This window comes from Typopeltis vanoorti, chromosome 9, assembly GCF_054136105.1.
Source record: "Typopeltis vanoorti isolate ZY-2024b chromosome 9, IOZ_Tvanoo_1.0, whole genome shotgun sequence".
Classification (NCBI taxonomy): domain Eukaryota; kingdom Metazoa; phylum Arthropoda; class Arachnida; order Uropygi; family Thelyphonidae; genus Typopeltis; species Typopeltis vanoorti.
The window spans coordinates 115,418,649-115,440,761 of NC_143557.1; the positions used below are offsets into that span (position 1 = coordinate 115,418,649).

The 22,113-nt window shown below is 35.6% G+C and overlaps 1 protein-coding gene across 1 annotated transcript in view; it reads left to right on the plus strand.

Moving 5' to 3' along the window:
- The first annotated feature begins 694 nt into the window (after positions 1-694).
- Positions 695-22,113, plus strand: part of LOC150103443 (importin-4-like) — a 321,740-nt gene continuing 300,321 nt past the window's right edge. The window contains exons 1-2 of the mRNA XM_090397560.1: positions 695-786; positions 12,968-13,054. Of these exons, the coding sequence (XP_090253686.1) occupies positions 721-786; positions 12,968-13,054 (153 nt within the window). The 5' untranslated portion in view covers positions 695-720. The remainder of the gene's footprint in view (positions 787-12,967; positions 13,055-22,113) is intronic.

Consider the following 22,113-nt stretch of genomic DNA (forward strand, 5'->3'; position numbering starts at 1 on the left):
GTATATCTTTATTTCTTGCGATAAAAAAAATCATCTAACGCCTTTTTATTCCCGTATGCGGGAAGTAGGCGAGGACATTTAGCCCTATCTAACTTTTGGAGACTGAGTGGGCAGTTCAATCTCCACTGGTTGTGCCGCCATCTCGTGGTCCCTAACCCTAATACATTATATTTAATGTCTGAAATAATGTGGGTTCTACGGTCGATTTTCTTGAGTTTACAGGACGAAAAACCCGAATTTCCGGGAGGAAAAACCTGCTTGCCCGTGCCAGAGATCGACTAACTCGGGAACCAGTAGAAAAAAGGCTTAGAAAAATTTCCTCTAGTCGCCGACTAGACTCGAAACCAAGTCTTCCTTCGTGCGGCCAAGCGCCGTGGTTGGCAAACGCCACATCCGCTGAGCTTGCGATAATGAAAGTAAATTAAATAATAATAATAATAATAAACACAAGTTAGATAGGGCTAAACGGCCTCGCCTACTCTCCTTATATACGGGAACAAAAAGGTATTAGCTGATTTTTAGCTGATAAACACAAGTTATCTTTACATGTTTTAATGACATCCTCAAAAACTACATTTTGTCTCAGAATCTTCATGAAAATATTAGGGAAATTTTGTGCATCATGATCAGAGTAATTTCATGCGCCACCACACAAAATCGAAATTTAAAATATAAATATTTTTTTTTTTTTTTTTTTCAAGCAGTCGCTACACGTTCGAAATGGAGGCAGTGTTGATTGATATTTTATCTCGACTGCTTGTTCCTGATAATGCTGTTCTTTTGCAGGTATGATTCAAAAAACCTGTGTATTATTTGTTGCTCCGTGTTTCTTTTTTAATGAAATCGCTGGACTAGCATTAGTATGCTGTGTTCACCAACAAATAATACTGCTCCTGAGTTAGGCTTAGAGACTTCAAATATCGATGTGTTTGGCCTCTGGGTCCACGTGCTTTTAATTTAGCTTGTTCGTGAAACAAGTGAATCCATTAAATAAATAAACAACTGCATCAGGCACATTTAAATCACATGGATAACAATGCTGTAGTTGCGATATTTTATTCCAACTGTTAAATACTTCATGAAGTTAAATATTTCTTACATTTCGTGTGACTTATTTGCCAGATAACATAAACATTCCACATACCCATACTTGGCATTTAGGAATGTGGGATGACCAGTATGAAGCACAGGAAAGAAGGGTAACCTGCATAGTAAAAACGGCGAAAGCCGTATTTTATAGAATAAACGTAATCCCTATTTTATGGAATGTATCATGAACAAAAAAAAAAAAAAAAGCAACCTAAATGCGCACATTCATGTTGAGGAATTCTCAGCTGTATTATTATTCCATGAATTCAGAAGACTCATCACTGGAGATCCATTATTCACACAATACCTATCATGCCTCTCCTTGAACTCGCCCACTGACAAAGCACTTGCATGCAACCATTTCAACACCCTCCGAGCGAAAAAATCTACTCCGAACATCCTTGCTAGCCACACTCATATAATTTCCATGGATGACCCCCCCCCCCCATTTTCTCCCTTTTTGCCATGTACTGAAAAAAAGTCGCGAGTGTCATTTCAATAAAAGCTCTTTAATAACTTATATGCTTCTATCGTCAACTCTCCTTTGCCTATCAGCTAGTTAGGGAACATTCTATAGACCTGCCATAATCTTTGCCTCTTACCATACTATCCTCTCTTTTACTTCTTCATCTCCACAGAATCCAGGTGTCTAGATGTGGCCTTATATAGTGGAACAATAACCTTTCTATCCTTACTTGTTAGCGTGTTCTTCAACAACCATATAATCTTATTTTTAGAGGTACCTGGCATAGTATAATTATTAAAGAACACGTAAGTCCACAGTAATAATTTTAATTAATAAATAAGGTACAGATATATCATACTAAAACTAATAGTACATCTTCAGTGTTACAAACAGATAGGAATGGAATATAAGTAACAAACATTCAGTGGATCACCTATTAAAATACATTGTTGTTACGAGCTAGGAAATGAAAGAAATTAATAAATAATTAATATTTAAGATAATTGTTTTTTTTAATGATTACATAAAATAAAAGTCTCCCAGATCTTCGAGAGAGAGAGACAATCATTTTGATTTAAATTCGGTTGGTGTAAAATAGCTTCACAACTTTCTTTAAAGAGGCATTCATATTTGAACCTGCATCTATGGAGGAGAATATTTTTATCCCCCTGGATATTACGGGTAGTGGTAATACTGTGTTGTGCTAGACCAGACTTCTGAGGTTTGTTGTAATCAATATAATATTAATGTTCTTTAATTCTTTTTTCCACAGAACGGCCAGTTTGTCCAAAATAAGAAACATCACATTCACATGGTATTTGGTAAACGCCAGCCAAAGATAGAGATAACAGTTTATCTTTGTAGAAGGCAATAAGGAAGAAATTCTGTTGATAGCAATATACGTGGGAATCAGTTGGTACTTTTTTAAAATTCTACCTATAAGTTCTGAGATTCCTGGAATGTAGGGGATTGGAACTCTGCAAACTGTTGAAGAAACCTTAGGTATTGGAACATAACATTCAATTATCTGTTGGATTTGATTAGGATAGTAATTATTAGGATAGTAATTAATTATCACCCTCGTATCCAATTCACCATGGAAAAGGAAAATTCTGGTACCTTATCTACAAGCGTCTTTCGAATACCCACATTTATTGGCAGATATATCCATAAAAAGTCTGCTCACCACACATCTCAAAAATTTGGCATTCTTAAATCTCTAATTAATAGAGCACATAAAGTTTGCTCTTCTCCAGAAATCTTAAAAGAACTTTCCATCATTAAAAAGTTAATGGTATCTAATAATTACTATCCTAATCAAATCCAACAGATAATTGAATGTTATGTTCCAATACCTAAGGTTTCTTCAACAGTTTGCAGAGTTCCAATCCCCTACATTCCAGGAATCTCAGCACCTATAGGTAGAATTTTAAAAAAGTACCAATTGATTCCCACGTATATTCCTATCAACAGAATTTCTTCCTTATTGCCTTCTTCAAAGATAAACTGTTATCTCTATCTTTGGCTGGCGTTTACCAAATACCATGTGAATGTGATGTTTCTTATTTTGGACAAACTGGCCGTTCTGTGGAAAAAAGAATTAAAATCAATATTATATTGATTACAACAAACCTCAGAAGTCTGGTCTAGCACAACACAGTACTACCACTATCCATAATATCCAGTGGGATAAAAATATTCTCCTTCATAGATGCAGGTTCAGATATGAATGCCTGTTTAAAGAAAGTTGTGAAGCTATTTTACACCAACCGAATTTAAATCAAAATGATTGTCTCTCTCTCTCGAAGATCTGGGAGACTTTTATTTTATGTAATCATTAAAAAAAACAATTATCTTAAATATTAATTATTTATTAATTTCTTTCATTTCCTAGCTCGCGACAACAATGTATTTTAATAGGTGATCCACCGAATGTTTGTTACTTATATTCCATTCCTATCTGTTTGTAACACTGAAGATGTACTATTAGTTTTAGTATGAAATATCTGTACCTTATGTGTTCTTTAATAACCATATAATCTGATGTGCTGTTTTGGATAACTTTGCAATATGCCCTTTAACTTCAACTCCCTGTCCATACTCCCCCCTTCCAAGTTGATGGGGGAGGAGATTAATAAAGCAGAACTTTCATAAAAGAAAAAATTGTTGAAGGAATATAAAGCAAAAGGTGATCAGCAAGTTCATGACCAGTATAAGGCACAAAAAAGGTAAATGTAATTATGAGAGGATACTAGCCAATGAGGCCAAAAGAAATCCTATAGAGTTTTTGCTATGTGGCAAGTAAAAGGAAGAATGATTATGGAAGGATGGCTTTGAAGTTCTGATGGTAGGGAGATAACAGAAATAAGAAAAACATAAGAAGTAAATTTTTTATTTACCAAGTTGTTACCAATGATCATTTCGGAAATCCAGATGGTGATATTGCAGGCCAGATGTGACATTGACTGAAGGGAGAATAGAAGTTTATGAATTGGAGGTACTTAGGGTATTACAGAGACGGGAGATGACCTGACTACAGTGACGGGAGATGGACTAGAAAAACAACAGAGTGGAGACCAATGGATGGAACAAGACAAAGGAAGACCGAGAAGGTGGAGGGATGAACTGGAACAAATTGCAGAAGTGAGATGGATAGGAGAAGCAGAAAACCAAGTCGTCTGGAAAATCACGGGGAGAAGACCTTCATCCAGCAGTGGACAGAACCAAATGGTTGAAGAAGAAGAAGGGTATTACAGAACCTTAATGCCAACACTGCCATGGGATTAGATGATATATCATTCCATGCATTACCCAAAAGCTCAATGGAATTATCACCTCCTCTGACCAGCTGTTTGAGCCTTGGTTCTGGGAAAGTGTCAACATAGTGGAAAGAAGGCAAAATAGTTCCACTACATCAAGAAAGCTGCAAGACAGAATTAGGCCGATCAGTATCTCAGGAGTAATTGTTCAGATATTGGAGAAATTGGTGAACGATGGAATTCAATATATTCAATACTGGGTGGATAGAAATATGCTACTTTATAGAGGGCAACATGGTTTAATGAAGGGGTAGGTCTTGCATTAGTAATTTGCTTGCTTTTTATAATAAGTGACAGTTAAGTTGGATTAAAGAAATGACTACTCAGTATGCTGTTGGACTTTGTGAAGGCATTTGACAGAATTCTATGTGAAACTCTGTTGCATAAATTTTGATCAAATGGGATGGATAGGAAACTGGAAATTTGGATTAGAGGATAGTTGATGGAAAGATATCAAAGAGTGGTTTTATGGTGGAGTCAAGTCTAAGAAAAGGCAGAGTGACTAATGGTGTGCTGTAGGGCTCAGTACTTGGTTCTCTGCTATTTAATTTGTACAACAGTGGTATAGGAAATAATTTAAGAGGAAATATTCAGTTGTCTGCTGATGTAGCAATACTATTGGATAACTTAAAAGACTTGCGCTAAGTGACTGCTATTTTAACATGGCCAAATGTAGTGATGCACTTTGGAAAGAAGAGATCATATGGTGTGTTCTGTATCAATGGAACTGGGCTGCAGGAAATTGATCATCTAGGGCAGTGGTTTCCAACCTTTTTCCACTTGTGTACCCCTTTTAAACCAATTTCTATAAATTGTATCCCTTGTTTTTAAAATAGCTGTTTTTAAATACTGACGCTTTTGTTCAGTGCCTATCTTAATGTAAAATAGTGGAAATGAGGTAATGAGTTGGGAAAAGAAAATTACTACACTAAAGGTACAAACCACAGATTAATTTTACAATATTTGTAATGCAGAAATAAGTATATCTTCATGTTAAATATTGATAATGATGATCAAGTATTTAACAATTATTATTATTAAAAATATTTATTTGTGTTATCTGAAAAGTCTGTAATAATTGATATGCGGATCACTAGCCGATTGAAAAATTGTTGGTGAGATCGTTGAGCTTCCTTTGATGCACTTAGTTTCTTGAAATCAGGCTCAAAAGATACAAGATGCAGTCTGAAATCCAGACTTGCATTAAGCTTGTTGCAGTAGTTATTTTTTATGAAGGTTTACACATACCACTGGTTGGGAACTGATGATCTAGAGATTTGGATGCAATCCTGGACATGGAGTTGAAGTTTAGAGCATATTGTAGAAGTGACAAAATAGCACATCAGATTACGTAGTTATTGAAGAACACATTGACATGCCACTGCAGATTTCGTCAACTGGATTTCATGGGGATGAAGTGGAGGAGAGGATCAAAAGGCTAATCTGGAATGCTCCTTATGAGAATAGATATTGAAAATCTGTGGCCTTCATAAACAGATGAAAAAAAGGGTTACATCATAGGAGCATATATGTTAAAGGGGTTTTATAGGACTGATACCAAAGACCTTTCAATGGATTTCCAGCAAAAGGTTTCTCACTCCTTGAAGATAATAATGCAGAAGAGGATGAACATCACAGAGTATTAAATAATTTGTTAATTTAAATTAAATATGCATTGACATTTGTTCATTGACACTCGTCATAATCTTCTTTGAATTAAAAAGAACAAAGTTTTCCAGCTATTGAAACTAAGGAACTAACTTAAATGTTATAATGAATAAATGCACATGCAAAATTGATGTGAATCAAATCCCTAAACATACATTTGAGGAGGATGAATGGATAATTTAGACTTCAGTCGTTTCGTAAGTGTGAGGTGTGCTATATGTATTCTTTCGATTACATAAATGATTTGTGGATGTTTAAGGCGGATGGAAGGAGGATGTGTGTGCAGAGTGCGACCTGAATGAGGAATTGATGAATGCAAATATGAAATTGATGACAGAAAGTGTTAGTAGCAAGAATGTCGCAAGGAAAATGAGTGCACGTTCGAAAGAGAAGGATGGTGTGAAAGAGAGGTGAAAGAATGTTAAAAAATCAGTAAAAAATAAAATGAGTGATTTAAAAATCGTAACGGATGTTAAAAAAAGGACGAAAGTGAGGCAAGAGTGGCGGAAGGAAACGAAATCGAGAGAACAAATGAAACTAGAAACGCCGTGATGCAGGAATCAAAAGCGGAAAAAATCAAAAGTATTAATGATAGCGAAAGTTGGACGCATGTTGGACCAAAAGTACAGAAGCACAGAAGGATGAATGAGAGTGAAAGTGAGAAGAGGGATTCGATAGTTAGAAAATTAGAAAGATTGAATGATGGAGAGAATGTGACTCGAGATTCAGAAGTTGAATTGGATTGGATGCGGAATGAAATTAATAAAATTCTAGTAAAAAATATTAAAACAAATCATGATGGCACGAAAGATGAGCGAGTGGGGTTGTATGGCAACTCCGTTATTAAAGGTGTGCGGGATGATAGGATGCACACGGTATGTTTTCCAGGTGATAAAATGAGTAGAGTAATTTAAGCATTGGATATGAGGAGGGAGCGAGCAAAGGAGTTGATGGTTTTAATCGGTACAAATGATTTGACAGAGGACAAAGAGCATGTCAGAATGGATATCAGGAGGCTGCTTAGAAGGATAAAAGAGAATAGTATGACAGGAAGAGTGGTCAGCATGTTGCCTAGGTATGATTGTGCTGTAAAAGTTGTGCACTAGCAGTATTATTACTGTGGGGGATTTTCATTTGCCTAAACTTAATTACGAATTCGTTATTATTAGACCTTAGAGCAGTAACTGGCATAGGAAACATGGTGGTGGCTTTGTCATTCCATGAATTTAATTTAGACTTCAGTTCTTTCGCTAAGTGTGAGGTGTGCTATATGTATTCTTTCGATTACATAAATGATTTGTGGATGTTTAGGGCGGATGGAAGGAGGGTGTGTGCGGAGTGCAACCTAAACAAGGAATTGATGAATGCAAATATGAAATTGATGACAGAAAGTGTTAGTAGCGAGAATGTCGCACCAACTCTTTTTCTCCTATTCTCTAATTTACATTCCTTAAACTTCTCTCTCTCTCTCTATAGCCAAGATTACAGAATCCTGATATTATTTTAGTCACTCATCTCTGTACAGGAAGAGTGGTCAGATGATCAAATGATCAAATCTGAGAACAAAGTGCAAGTATGGTCTGATCTGTGGTGAGATGAGGTGGAGAGAAGGATTATGAATGATATGCTGGCTGAAATGTGTAAGGTGATGGGAGTGCAGTTTGTTAATGTGTGGAATGAGTTTGAGGGACGAAGTGAACTGTATGGGAGCAATGGACTGCATTTGAGTGGTTATGGTGTGAATCACTTGGAGAGACTGCTGCAGGAAGGTAGAAAAGTGAGTAGAGTGAGAGAGAATGAATCAGATCAAGCAGGAGAGTAAGACAGGAGAGATTGAAGAGGTGGTCATGAATGAGGAAGTGAGTATTATAAGTGTAGAAAATGAGAGAATGGGTGTGCAAGAGGAGCAGGGAAATGGGGAGGCTCAGGGTGGACAGGGGTACACAGCATGAGAAAGGTGGATGCTCCAAGAGGAAGTGAGAGCATGTGTAGAGAGGAAAGGAAGGGATGACCTGGGATCAAGAGGAAACAGTTGGAATTGAAAAGTGTTTTAAAATGAATAAGCAGAAAGGGAAATGGCCCCCAGGCGAGCATGGAGAGATCACATCGAGTGGGTGGTATCAGTGGAACTAGCTGTAGATCCAGAAATGAGCTGTTGTGTTTGTATACAAATGCTAGAAGTATAAGAAACAAGGCAGATGAAATGGTTGCATTAATTGCATCTGTTCACCCTAAGATTGTCGGAATAAGTGAGACATGGTTGGAAGAGGACGACATCCTGACAGGAATAGAGATGGAAGGGTATTATGTGTTTTGTGAGGATAGAAGGGATAAAAAGGGAGGGGAGAGTGCTATGATAATGAAATGTATAATCAAATTAGCCAAACAAATAAGAAAAGGGTGATCATTATGGGCAATTTTAATTATGGCAATATAGACTCTTGAGTGTTTTTGAGGGATAACTATCTCAGACAGTATGTAACAGAGGGCACGCAAGGATTGAGGGTCTTGGATTTGGTCGTCTCATCAGAGGATGTAATTATAAATGAGGTGTCAAATCACCCACCAATTGGTGAGAGTGACCATGAGGTGATTACCTGGGTGGTTGCCAGCAGTGTGAGGACCTCTGTGAGAAAAGGGTATATATGGAACTACAAGGGGTGCGGGATGATTATGAATTGCTCAGGAGACAACTTGTGGGTGTAACATGGAATGAGGAGTTAGCTAGAAAAGAGATCAGTGCAGCTTGTGGGATTTTCAAAAACTATCTAGTAGATGCAATGTCTAAATGTATTCCACGGGTGAGAGGGTTAAATAAGGTAGGTGTGAGATGGATGAATAAAGAGATTAAGCATGCAATACAGAGAAAGAGGACATTGTGGAGGCAACATAAGAGAAGTGGAAATGACCAATTCCATGAAGTCTACAAAGATCAGGCAAGGAGGGTGACTTGGTTGGTGAGGGTAGCTAAAGAGAGGTATGAACAGCAGTTAACTGATGAAGCCAAAAAGAATCCTAAGGAGTTCTTTCGATATGTAGCCAGCAAAAGAAAGAATGATTATGGAAGGATGGCACTGATAGGAGAAAATGGTATAAAGACAGCTGTTGCAGAATATGTGGTGGAGATACTTAATGAGCAGTTCATAAAGGATTTTCAATCTTGTGAATGTGACTTCATGGAGAAATTGAGAGCAGTAGATGATGGGAAGGAGAGACTGACTAAGTGAGCAAGTGGTGTATGGAGAGTTGAGTAAACTAGATGTTAATAAGGTTGTGGGATTTGATAATATATCACCATGTATTCTGAAGGAATGAGCCAGGGAGTTGACACCTGCCTTGACATATTTTTTTAATACGAGTCTTGAACTCGGTTAAGTTCCTAAGGAGTGGAAGGAGGGCAAGATTGTGCCACTTCATAAAGGAGGTGATCGAACTCAAGCATCAAATTATAGACCTATCTGTGTGTCAGGTGTTGTGGTTAAGTTGTTGGAGAAGCTTGTGAGAACTAGGATCCAGAGTTGGATTGACAACAATGGTATTATCTTTGAAGGACAGCATGGATTTGCTAAAGGGAGGTCATATTTTAGTAATCTACTTACTTATTACAATAAAGTGACTGTTTCCTTGGACAGAGGAGAAGGATACACAGTAATATACTTAGATTTTGCAAAGGCTTTTGATAGAGTACCTCATGATAAATTAATAGTCAAACTAGAGCAGATGGGGTTGGATATTAGATTAGTGCATTGGATTGGAGACTGGCTATCTGATAGGTATCAACAAGTTGTGTATGGGGAAGCGATATCCAGGAAAAGGAAAGTCACTAGTGGAGTACCTCAGGGGTCTGGTTTAGTGCCATTACTGTTTAACTTGTATATTAATGATATAGGTGAAGATTTGGATGGAGATATTCAGTTGTTTGCAGATGATACAAAGTTGGGATGAACCATGAAGAGTAGTGAAGATGTTGTGGCCTTGCAAGACGACTTGAATAAATTGAGTGATTGGGCATGGAAATGGGGATGCGAGTTCAATGTTGCAAAATATAAGGCTTTAAAATTTGGAAAATGAAGATGGGATGCAGAATTTATGCTTGGTGAGAATATATTGTTGGAAGTGGAAGAAATAAGAGATTTGGGGGTGATAGTGGATAAGGATCTGAAATTTAGGGGCACATAGCCAAAATTGTGAAGACAACACAAATGCTTCTTGGAATGATGCGGAGGACACTGACGTGTAGAATTTGGGAGATTCTTGTTCCATTGTATAAGGCTTTGATTAGGCCACACATGGATCATTGTGCCCAGATTTGGTTACATGGTTTTCAGAAGGATGAAGAGATGTTGGAAAGGGTCCAAAGGCGACTGACTAAGGTAGTTTCTGATCTGGAATGTCGAGTATGAGGAAAGATTGAGAAGATATAATTTGCAGAGTCTTGTGGACAGGAGGAAGAGGGGAGATATGATAGAGACCTACAAGTTGGTAAGGGGTTGTTATAGGATCAATGCTGGAGAAGTTCTCCAGAAAATAGTGGGAGATCGGGGGAGAACCAAAGGTCATCCCTGGAAACTGTATAAAGAAGTTGTGAGTAGGGGAGTGAGAGGCAGTTTTTTTTCGTGCAGAGTTGTAAATAATTGGAATGCCTTGCCTGAGAGTGTGGTGTCTGCAAGGAGTTTGAATGTGTTGAAGGCACGGTATGATGAGTTGTGTGTGTGTGATAAAAGGACCTCCCAGATGAGTCTTTGACTCCATGAGGTCTTGGGGTAATAATAATAATAATAATCAGATAAAAGAGATAGTGATGTTAAAAATATTGCAAGAGCTTGATTCTAACACAGCAGCAGGATTGAATAAGATATCAGGATGTATGTTAAAGGAATGTGCAAGAGCAGCATTTTGTAACTGGTGGTACGTGGAAAAAAAGATTTGAAAGCACATGAATGACAGTCAGTTGAATTTGTTAAATTTATGAAATTATGAAAGTAAATATTAAAGATTCTCCACTCTATAAATAATTACATGTTTTACCTGTCTTTTTTCAATCCATCAGGAGATGACAAATTGTGTTGATTTTCAAATATCTTGTTTGTACAACCTTCAAGCAGATGGCTATATATTTCTCAGAAAGCTTAAACATTGCAAGCAAATGTTATCTTGCATTGTTTTCTATTTCTTCCTGGAAAACTTTCTTACACACAGTGTTGCTTTGGTAAGGTACTGTGGATCTTGAGGATTTAGTAAAAGTTTGCATTAATCAATGTAATCCATGTCTCGCATGCCTGCTCACATAATTTAATGTCGCATCAACATTTCCTTTCATTTAACTTCTTCTAATTTCTATTCACTATAATATTATGGTTGTTTTCTGATGAAAATTTAGTCATAAGATTCATTGTAATAAACATTCCCAGAATCAGAGATGATGAAATTGTTATCCTCATATCCTGATTGTGTTTCTTCAACAGCATAAGTCCTCTTTATTTCTGCACATGGTGATTATAATTAAATCATCATGTTAATACAGTATTTATAGTTCATTCTGTATTGTACATGTTTTAATAAGTGTTACCAAAACTTTTCAGTTTTGATGGTACAAATATTAAAAAAAGGTTGAAAACCACTGTGCCAATTAGTTACGCCCATAAGGTTGTTTCACTTGAATCTCAAGACAAACATGATTCCTAATGTGTGAAAGGAGAGCAAGATAATTCTACGATGCAAATCAGGAGCTATAACTTATGCAGCCAATTATAGACTGGTCTGTATCTTTCCTACTTTTATATTAAAGTCCTCTAAGATGTAAAGTACATCTCTCCTTGGTAGGCAGTCTAAAACAATCTGTAAGTTTTCATAGAATTTCTCACTCTCTTCATCAGGCCTATCTATATCGGGTACACAAACTACCATGATTGACACATTTGGTAGGATGAGCCTTAAGTCTAATATAAAGTATCCTGTCATTAATGGGATAATAACCAAGAAGGATTCATGCCTGAACTGTCTTCGTTATCACAGCTACCCCATGATGCTTTGAGTCACCTCCTGAATAAACAACTAGCTTACCTTTCTCTCTTGACCTTCTCCATTCCATATGGTGTCTGGAATTCCCATTATGTCAATTTTATACCTCTCCATCTCTTTACAGACAATATCAAGAGTACTCATCTGTAGATCCTAAACATTCCATGTGCCTATGTAAAATTCTCTTCTAAGATTAATCCTATACCTTCTGCCTCATGCACAATATTACTGACTTTTGTTGGAGATTATAATGTACTTCTCGAACAGGACCCTCTGCTTAAGCCCTGAACATGGCTCTGATTATTTTGCGTGGCAACCAGTGTAGCTGAGATGTATTATAAGAGACAACCATATTAGCATTTTGAAATAAAGTCACTGCAAGAAAAAAAATGGTAGGATTGCAGTCTCTTTCCATATATCTAGGAAGTTTTGTTCCTGAATTCATACCACATTGGCTAGTTGGGCTGGGATTTTCGCCTACTAGGTGAGGCAAAGTCCCACTGCATAAAATGAAATAGCAAAATAGAAAAGATTCATCCCTAGCCCTCAGATACTCTGATAACATTGGTGAAAAGATGCAAGAAGAAAAGAAAGGAGGGGGAGGAACGTCTACAGATAATTTAACATATGTATTTTTATGAAGCAAGGCATGGTCCAGTATTGGGTACCTTAGGTTTGTCACTCTTGTACTCACTAAAGTGAGCCCTTGAGGTAGGTAAATCTGATAGTAATTAATAAAACTAATCTATTTGATTTTATTAGAATGTTCGTAACATGAATCACGTGAACTTAATTTAGTTTGAATATTTTTAAGAAGTAGATGTTATGACTAATTTTGAAAATTTTTCAAAATGTTGCAGAAATTCTTTCTAAAAATCCTCCCAATCTTCTCTTTCTCTCTTAGGCTACACAAGATTTAAAGCAAGCTTTCAAGCATCCAGAAGTAGTGATAGCACTTTGTAGTATACTCACATCATCAGAAAATTGCCAGGTAAGATAAAACTTGGAAAGAGATTATTTCTTTTCAGCTTAGGAAATGTTTGTACTATTAATATCATTGGTGCTTACATGCTACAAGAAATCAGCATTTCCCTAAATTTGATCCATGACCAATACCAATCCTCAGAAAATATAAAACATTCAAATATGGCATGTTGTTGATAGAGAAAATCAGGCTATAAATGATTTAAAAAAAAAAAAAAAAAACAGAATTGTGTAATTAGTGTTTATTGAAATTTAATGAGCGCACACACATACAGAGAAAATACCAAGTTTAGATCTGTTGCCTATTAATATTGGATACCAGTATGACTATCACACTTTTATGATTGTGTGTGTGTGTGTGTGTGTGTGTGTCAGGGGCATATATTCAGGATGTGCAGTGCACACCCATAGACTAGCAGTATCACTAATATTATATTTTTGCATTTAACAGGAATAAATGCAAAAAAACTTCTCTGTTTTCTGTCTGTGTAATTCCTAAAATTAAAACACAATATACTAATGCTTTATGAAGAGGACACTTTTCGACACACAAACATTGCATCACAGACATACAGGTGATGCAGCAGGTCAAATTCTTAGTATTCCAGTTTTTAAACCACCCAGAAGGCGAGGGAGGATGTGCCCTGAGACAATAGCACCCAGAAATCAGTTGCTTTGATTGGGTGTTGTATCTGCCAATTCAGTTGAACATTGTCATTTGTTACGAGTTGCTGTTTTTTGTTTTCTTAGTTTCATCTGTTTTGTGTGTGTGAAGTGTGAATTAACATATTTAAGACACCAATATAGATTTGTTTTTAATATACTGTATAATTTTCTATAATTTATAACTCAGAAATGTCACATTTACAATGAGAAACAGTGTTGACAATCTACTGAAAGTGCTGTTTTCTGCCAGATCTTTTGCAGATTATATGATTGTAATCGAAGGAGGTAAGCCTCATCCTCATCTTCCAAATTTACCATTATATTTGCATCTTTCAGTAATTCAAATATACCAACCAAATGTAGCATTCTCCTTCATGATTGTTTTCTAATATATCTTAAAACAAACACATTGTCCCCCAGTCTACACAGATTTGATTACAATTAATTGATAGATTAAAGTGTTCAGGATTATCCTACAATTAATTGCATTCGACCAATTATGATGAGTGTTGCATTATGCACTCTTAAAACTTTCATACATTGATTAAATACAATCGTATGTTAAAATCGATGTGAATTTTGTACCACCGGTTGCATAAGCCACATGACAGCGCACCCAACCAAAATGGACACATGATGGCACTGTTATATATATATATATTATACAGTGTGTGTTTGTGTATGTACTTTTTTATTTTATTTTATTTTATTTTTTTATTTTTTTACATTACTCTCATTCACAAGAGGCAGCAGAGTATAGCAAATACATGCTGTGTGCGGACAAAAAAAATGGCAAGGAATATCAGATCACGTGAAGACACAAGTACCTTTCTTATGGCAGAAGGAATTGTACATAGTGTATGTAATTTGAACAGTTAAGATGGACTGTGTTAATGAAATTTGGGTTTCTGTCAGAAACAGATCATCAGGTTTAGATGTATGATGATGATTTTTTTTTGAGATTTTTAAGTTTTAAATTTAAAATTTTTTTGGGATGGAGATTTATATTTTAGTTTAACCATAGAGATGCTATAATTGTTTAGGCTTACTTTCATATTTAATGTTTCGAAAGGTGAGATGAAAATGAAAGGGAACATACTGTGAGAAAAAATACACTTGAACATGTCTATACAGAGAGCACAACTTTCCAAACCATAACATGGCCTCAACAGTGCTCCCATGCATATCATTACATTACCTTGCATGACCTGACAGTGTAGATGGCAGTGAGATTATATGTCAATTGATCAAGAAGCCTCCTAAAATGCATTACCATTTAGTTCGGTCCTGTACACTAACTGGAGGCCAGTCTGTGAACTGCTTTACTGCTGTACCCTCGAAGATGGAAGAGGTACTGGATCTCTGCAGTATATTTGGCATGTCCTTGAAGAGTATTACTTGCACTGCATGTAGAAGGTGGGGGATAGAAACCAGAATCTTTGCTCTAGGAGCTAAACATGGTAACACCTGCTTTAGATGCCCAGTAAGCAAGATGGTGGTACTGGTGTTTCACCGGTGATGAGTCATCTGCCACCTAATAAATTACTGCTTATTTATTTCAGCAAACTGCATTTGTACATGAACATATATATGATCAGCTGCAAAAAAAAATACTAAAAAAACAGTCTCAGTTATATCAAGTTTGAGTAATGTGCATTAGTGATTTCTCAATTAACCAATCTTTGTTGAATAGGCTAAGATGTCAGCCAAATACTTGCTGTACATTCACTTCACACTGATAAATCAATTTTACATCGTGGCTGGATAATTGAAAGATCACTGTATTTGCTTTAATTTATAAAAGAGTACGGTGTGCTGATTAAAATCCAACTGATCATTTTAATTACCTATTGCGACTTGTGGTACTAGTATGTGAATTCTGTCACTTAGTAATGCTATACATTATTGCCATTCCATAAGTTCATACAGCTTTTCTTCATAAATTAATATTAAATTTGATTTTGTTTGGTGATATTAGCTATGGTTATCATCAAATTCCTGATATGTACCTTCAAGAGATGTACAGGATCCTATCATAGTAGTAGATGATGGGTTTACATTACTACCAACTTCCTGTTGAGAGTTTTTCTCCAAATTAGTCTTTATCTTATAGGACTCCCATATTGTCAGATCCTATATTTTTATTTCCTAAGGCACTGACTGCATCAGTCCACTTAGGGTTTGGACTTTTTCCATATCAAACCTGTCTTGCTAACCTTTCTTCTACCATTCTATTTGTGACTATACCACCTTGGATGAGCCCTGTTCTCACTTTCCTAATAGCTTCATTTTTAATAAGATTCTACCTTTGATGCCATCTACTCAGAAAACTCCCCTAAGTTTTTCTCAGGACTCATATCTGTGGTTTCTTGTGTGTTTTATTTCCCTCCCAGCTATCAGATTAGAAGGTTAAAATTGGTTTGAATATTGTCTTGTATATAGTTAGTTTGACTAATTTCTCTCTTATTTTATTCCATGTTGATTTATTCTGTTTTTTTGACCTACAAACAAAGTTGCAAGAAGGAATTTCTTGACATGTTTTTTGAATAATTCTAGGTTACAACTTTTGGGGAAGACAAAGTTAAGAAGAATGTTCCAGAGAACAAAGGTAACTATAATGAAAGAGGAAAAGATATTGTTAGTTCAATAAGTTTTGGAGGTGGATGGTAAATGGATATTGACCAGCAGCTACTTTTGTTCTTAGAGTTTGGAAAGTAGAGAAATGATAATTTGGCAGTGCATTGACACTGAAATTGCATGTAGAATAGGCATACAGCAGAAACTTAATCACTTAATTTGATTGCTACCTTCTGAATAGCATCAAGCAGTGCTGGTGAGGCTTTGGGTTCGCTACTTGGTGTGAGCAGTATTCCAGTTTTGAATGGATTTGGGATTTATGAAGTGTTAGTAATTATACAAGTGAAAATTATTGGCTCAAGTTTTTGGCAGCTGCAGAAGCTATAGTTCTGATGTATTTGTGCTAGGAAACACCAGTCCAAGAAGAGAAATATTCATGTTTTATATCAGTGGTATTGAAAATAAGAGGATGTGATGTGAAATCTTTCTTGCAGGAAATTATTCAGAACTGCGTTGACGTTTCCAAGGTTATCCTCACCCCATTGAAGAATAGTGAGATCAAAATTCACTCATTTAATGGTAGTGCTACTCGTTCCTTTCCCTGATCTTTATTTTCTGAATAAAACATCTTGTAGTTGCTATTTAGAAGAATCTTGCCTACTTCCACTTCATCAACCTTTGTTATCACATCAATATCCTCACTTGCATTACAGATCTTTGCAGAGTGGTCATTCAGTAACTCTACTATGTCACCTCAGTACCGTCAGCCTGATTAAAGTTATCCTTCTTAGTCATTTTTCCTTGTTATGTAGCAGAACTCTTTGGGACAGATAATTTCTTCTCAGTCTGATTTGGTCTTCTTAACCATACCTGTTGTCTTTCTTGCTTCTACTTTGTACTGCTTTTGAGTTTGCTCATCATATTTCTTCTCATATATCCTCCACAGCAATTATTTTTTCAGCTCCTGTTTAATGATACTACTACTCATCCATCTAACTCCTACCTGATTTATTCTCCTGACCTCAAGTATTACACTGATATTGCTTGCTTCTTCAGATGCTACAGTTATATATACTAATTAGAATTTCTATTTGTCTGCCTTTCTATTCCTGGGAATCAAGATTCTTTTCCAAGTCCTGGAAATTCCTAGGGTTACATTTTCACTCATGAAAATTATTTTTTAAATATATTCATTATTTTTTTTATAAAATCTGCCAACAACTGCTAAATGAATGACATGATTTGGTTAGAGTAAATTTTCAACTGAGCTTTCATGTCCATATTTCTGCATCCTCGCTTCATCTGTCATAATAACTAATGTTTTGTTTTATTTTTATTTTTCAAAATGATTCCAAATTCTTTTTTGGAATCAGTTTGGAATCAACATTATCTGGGTATACAAACTAATCCTAAATTAAATGGGTCTTCCATCATCTGAATGAGCAATAATACGGAAGTTTATTTTATTTCCAATACTGGTCCACTGATCCAAAATAACACTAAAACAATGATCAAGTTACAATAATTCTTAGTTATGATATTTGCTCTTATTTTTTATGTGCATAGCAAAATTAACTAAGATATCTGACTGGTTTTTTCGTAATACATAATTCTGCTTTCAAGTTGATTCGTGTTTATATAAAGGAACTACTGGCAATTGTTTGAATTGTGATTCCATCTTCTATGGCCAATCTAATACACTGTCACTTAATTTTCTTGCTTTACATTAATTTAAAATTAACTGATCATACCTAATTCTTTTTGAGCTACTTCTTAAAGGTTCTGTATTTTCTTCACTCATTTTAAAATGTAATTTATGTTTATGCATTTGTTGTAAATGCCTCATCATTCCACTAGTGTTCTATTGTATAGAAAATCTGCTTTAGACAATAATTGCACTTAGCTTCTTCTTCATTTTTACATTTCTTAAAATGTTTCCAAAGTTCAGAGCTCTCATAGTACCCATATATAAAAAGGGAAATAAAACTGAATGTGAGAATTACAGAGGTATTTCCCTACTGAGTGTTCCTGGCAAGATCTATGCAAGTATACTTGAGAAACGGTTGAGAAGAATTGTGGAAGAAAAGCTTGGTGAAGAACAAGCTGGATTCAGGCCAAATAGAGGCTGTCAGGATCAGATCTTCACTTTACGACAAATAGTCGAGAAAGCATGGGAATATAACAAAGATCTGTATTTAAGTTTTGTCGATTTAGAAAAGGCATATGACAAGGTGCCAAGAGAGAAGCTATTCAATACGCTGCAGTTATATGGTGTCAATGGGGCATTATATCAAGCAATACTTAGTCTTTATTTGAGTTGCAAGTCAGCAGTTAGAATTGAAGGAAGTACAGGAAGATGGTTTAATGTTAAATCTGGTGTGAGACAAGGATGTACATTATCCCCTCTGTTATTCATTATCTATATGGATCACATTATGAAGGAATGTGGTATTAAACCTGATATCAAAATTGGAGATGTTAATGTCAGTTCTTTGCTTTATGTGGATGATGTTATACTTCTAAATAAATCCGCTGCAAGATTCTCTGACTAAATTGAATAGCTGTTGTAATAGATATGGTATGAAGGTCAGCAATAAAAAGACAAAGACAATGAAAATAGGCAGAATCATTGAAAATGTCAACTGTGTTGTGAATGGAGAACCTGGGGAACAAGTAAAACATTTCAGCTACTTAGGCACAATTTTTACTGAAGATGGTAAACTAAATATAGAAATAGACAACAGAATCAGCAAAGCTGGTATCGTGGGAAGTCAATTGAATAAATTCATATGGAATAAGAAAGAAATTAGTCGGAACACTAAATTAGCTGTATACAAGACTGTGTTCAAACCAATTTTAACTTATGGATCTGAGAGCTGGGTCAGAAGTAAAACACTTGACCAAAGACTAGAGACTGCAGATATGAGAGTCCTGAGAAAGATTAGAGGCGTGAACAGATGGCATCAATGGCAATATCATATTAAAAATGAGGATATTAGGAAAGAACTTGACATTGTCAGCATCCAGGAATGCGTTAGCAGAGCTAATCTCAGATGGTATGGTCACTTAAATAGAATGGGAGAGGAAAGATTAGCAAAACAAGTGTTCTCTGCCAGGTTGGCAGGAAAACGACCCAGAGGAAGACCAAGATATAGGTGGATTGATACGGTACAAAGTGCCTTAGACGATAGAAATATAAGATCTGATAATGTTGGAGTCTTGACAAGTAACAGACTGATTTGGAGGAAAATTGTAGATATGAAGTTAGTAATGATGTAATTTTTTCATGTAGTACTGTCATATCCTGTACACCCCTTGAGGGTACATGGCAGGAATTTGATGATGATGATGATGAAGTTCAGGTTGATTTATTTTCATTTAGAAGCTGAAGTGTAAATATTAAAATTTATAAATAATAATATTTATCTTACCACTATGGTAAGATAAATATTGTTATTTATAAATTCTTAGTTTCTTGATTCTTGATTTTTTTTTTTTTTTTTCTCCTCATTAAATTTTACAAACTACCTGATAACAGATAGTTTGTAAAGGTCATTCTGCAAATGAACTAACTTGAAGCAGCTAAGGACATAACAATGCATTATATAGAGTGTCTGTTTTATTGCATTTGATTTATAGTCATATTAGTCATGTATTAATATTATAGGATTATATTTCAGAGAAACACAAATTGGTATATCAAATAATGAATAACATTCTTCATTTTTAACCATCTGTCCCTTAGGATGGGTAGAGTCCCCTGAATAGGGGTCACAAAGAATTAATGCAGCAAGCATGTCACTCCTCTGCTGCATCCTGTAAGGGTAAATATTTTTTTGCTGTAGATCTGTGTGTTCATGGGGCCAATTCTCTGTTCTGAGGGATAAAAAACTTGAGTTTTCGGGGGGGGGGCAAAAAAAACTCTACCTCTATATGAGACTGGCTTACTTACTATTTGATTGAAAATACCTGATAAAGTTTGCTCACTTCATAGATGGAATTCGAACCTGGGTCTTCCTATCCCAAGGCTCAAAACATTAGTATTTGGATTTTCTGAAACTGTTTCATGTCACTCTTAATGTCAGATATAAAAATAGCAGAGTTTAATAGGTAATGGAGTTATCCCATATCCCCACCAGAGGCTAAGTTAAAATACTAATATAAAATATTAATTAATACTGAAGAGTAATTTAAAAGACATACCTGGTTGTATTTTTTGGAAGGCGAAAGTAACAAAAATATTTGGAGCTAAACTTGATTGCATCAGGAAGATGTGGTAAGAGAATAGTATTGAAAATTATGCATAAATAAGACCATTAAACAAGGAAATTGATGAAAAAAAAATGGACTAGAAATTTTGAAAAGGGTGGTTTTGAGAATTAAAAAAAAAAACTAAAAATCAAAGACTAAAAAAAAAACAAAAAATATTGAATTTTTGTTTCACTAGTTTTTGATCCTTTTTGGTCTTTAATTTTTAGTTCTCAAAACCTCCCTTTTCAAAATTTATAGTCCATTTTATTCACTGTTTTCATTGTCTACTGGTCTTATTTATTCTTATTATTATGATACCCTCCATGGAGTCGGCAGACTCATGGGAGGTTCATTCAACTGGCAGCTTATTTATCATACTGAATCTTAAAATCCTTAACACTCCTGCATTAGCAGCATATTCTGGTAATGCATTCCATTCACTTAAAATTCTCCATCTAAAAAATGTATTCTGCACATCCCTCTTTACCACACTGTTACATAACTTCCAGGAATGACCTCTGATTCTTTCCCTCTCATTTTCTACTCTTGTTATAATCCTCTCTTGATTAATCCAATAAAATTCCATCACTAACTTAAATGTGTCTATCTGCATCACCTCTTTTCTGCCTATCCACGAAACCCTGCAATCCACATTTTTTTCAAACCTTTCTCTATAGTCAGCATTCTTCTTCTTTCTCAGCCTTGATTGGTCCACTCTGGACCAATCAAGGCTGAAGGGGTCCCCTCCTTTTTTTTTTTGGCCCCTTCTTTCTATCTTTGGTAGTTTTCTTCCACTTCTTGTCAAAGTTTCTAAGGTCATAATCCCATCTAGTCCTTGGCTTTCCTCTGTTTCTTCTTCTGGTTGGTATCCAGTTTGCAAGCTCCTTGGTCCAGCATCTATCTTCTCTTCTCATTACATGACTTTCCCACATCCATTTTCTGGTCTTAGTATGAGTTAGAATGTCATCGCTTTTAAAGAGATCCCTAGGATGTTTCTTTCAAATTTTCTTTGAGCAATCTTCAATTTGTTTTCCAGTCTTTTTTGTTCATGATCAGTGAGATCAATTACTTTCCTTTTTAGGCACAATGGGATGCTGCCGCTCATTTAGTTTAGTTTTCCAAAAGCTGTCCATGCCACCTGTATTTATCTATTCATTTCTGATTCATTGTCTTTATCTAAATCAAAGAGTTGTTCTAGATAGACAAATTGATCTACAATATCTAATTGGTTATTTCCTAGGATGATGGGTGAATTTATTGCTGACTTGTTGAACATTACTTTAGTTTTCCCAGTATTTATTTATTTTTTATTTTACCCTTTTCTCCAGACTTTCTGCATTAAGTGGTGTAACATGCCTTGGAGTTCTTTAGCTGTTTCGGTTGTTTTCAAGATATCATCTCAATATCTTAAGTGTGAGAGGTATTTCCCATAGATTGAGAATATTCACTCTTCTCTGGACCCTTTCAAATGTTTCCACATTACAATGAAAACCAAGTGACCAAATCTAAGTTCAATAGTCCAATTGTAGTCTGATCATTGCTTTATACAGTGGCACAACCACCTCCTTATCC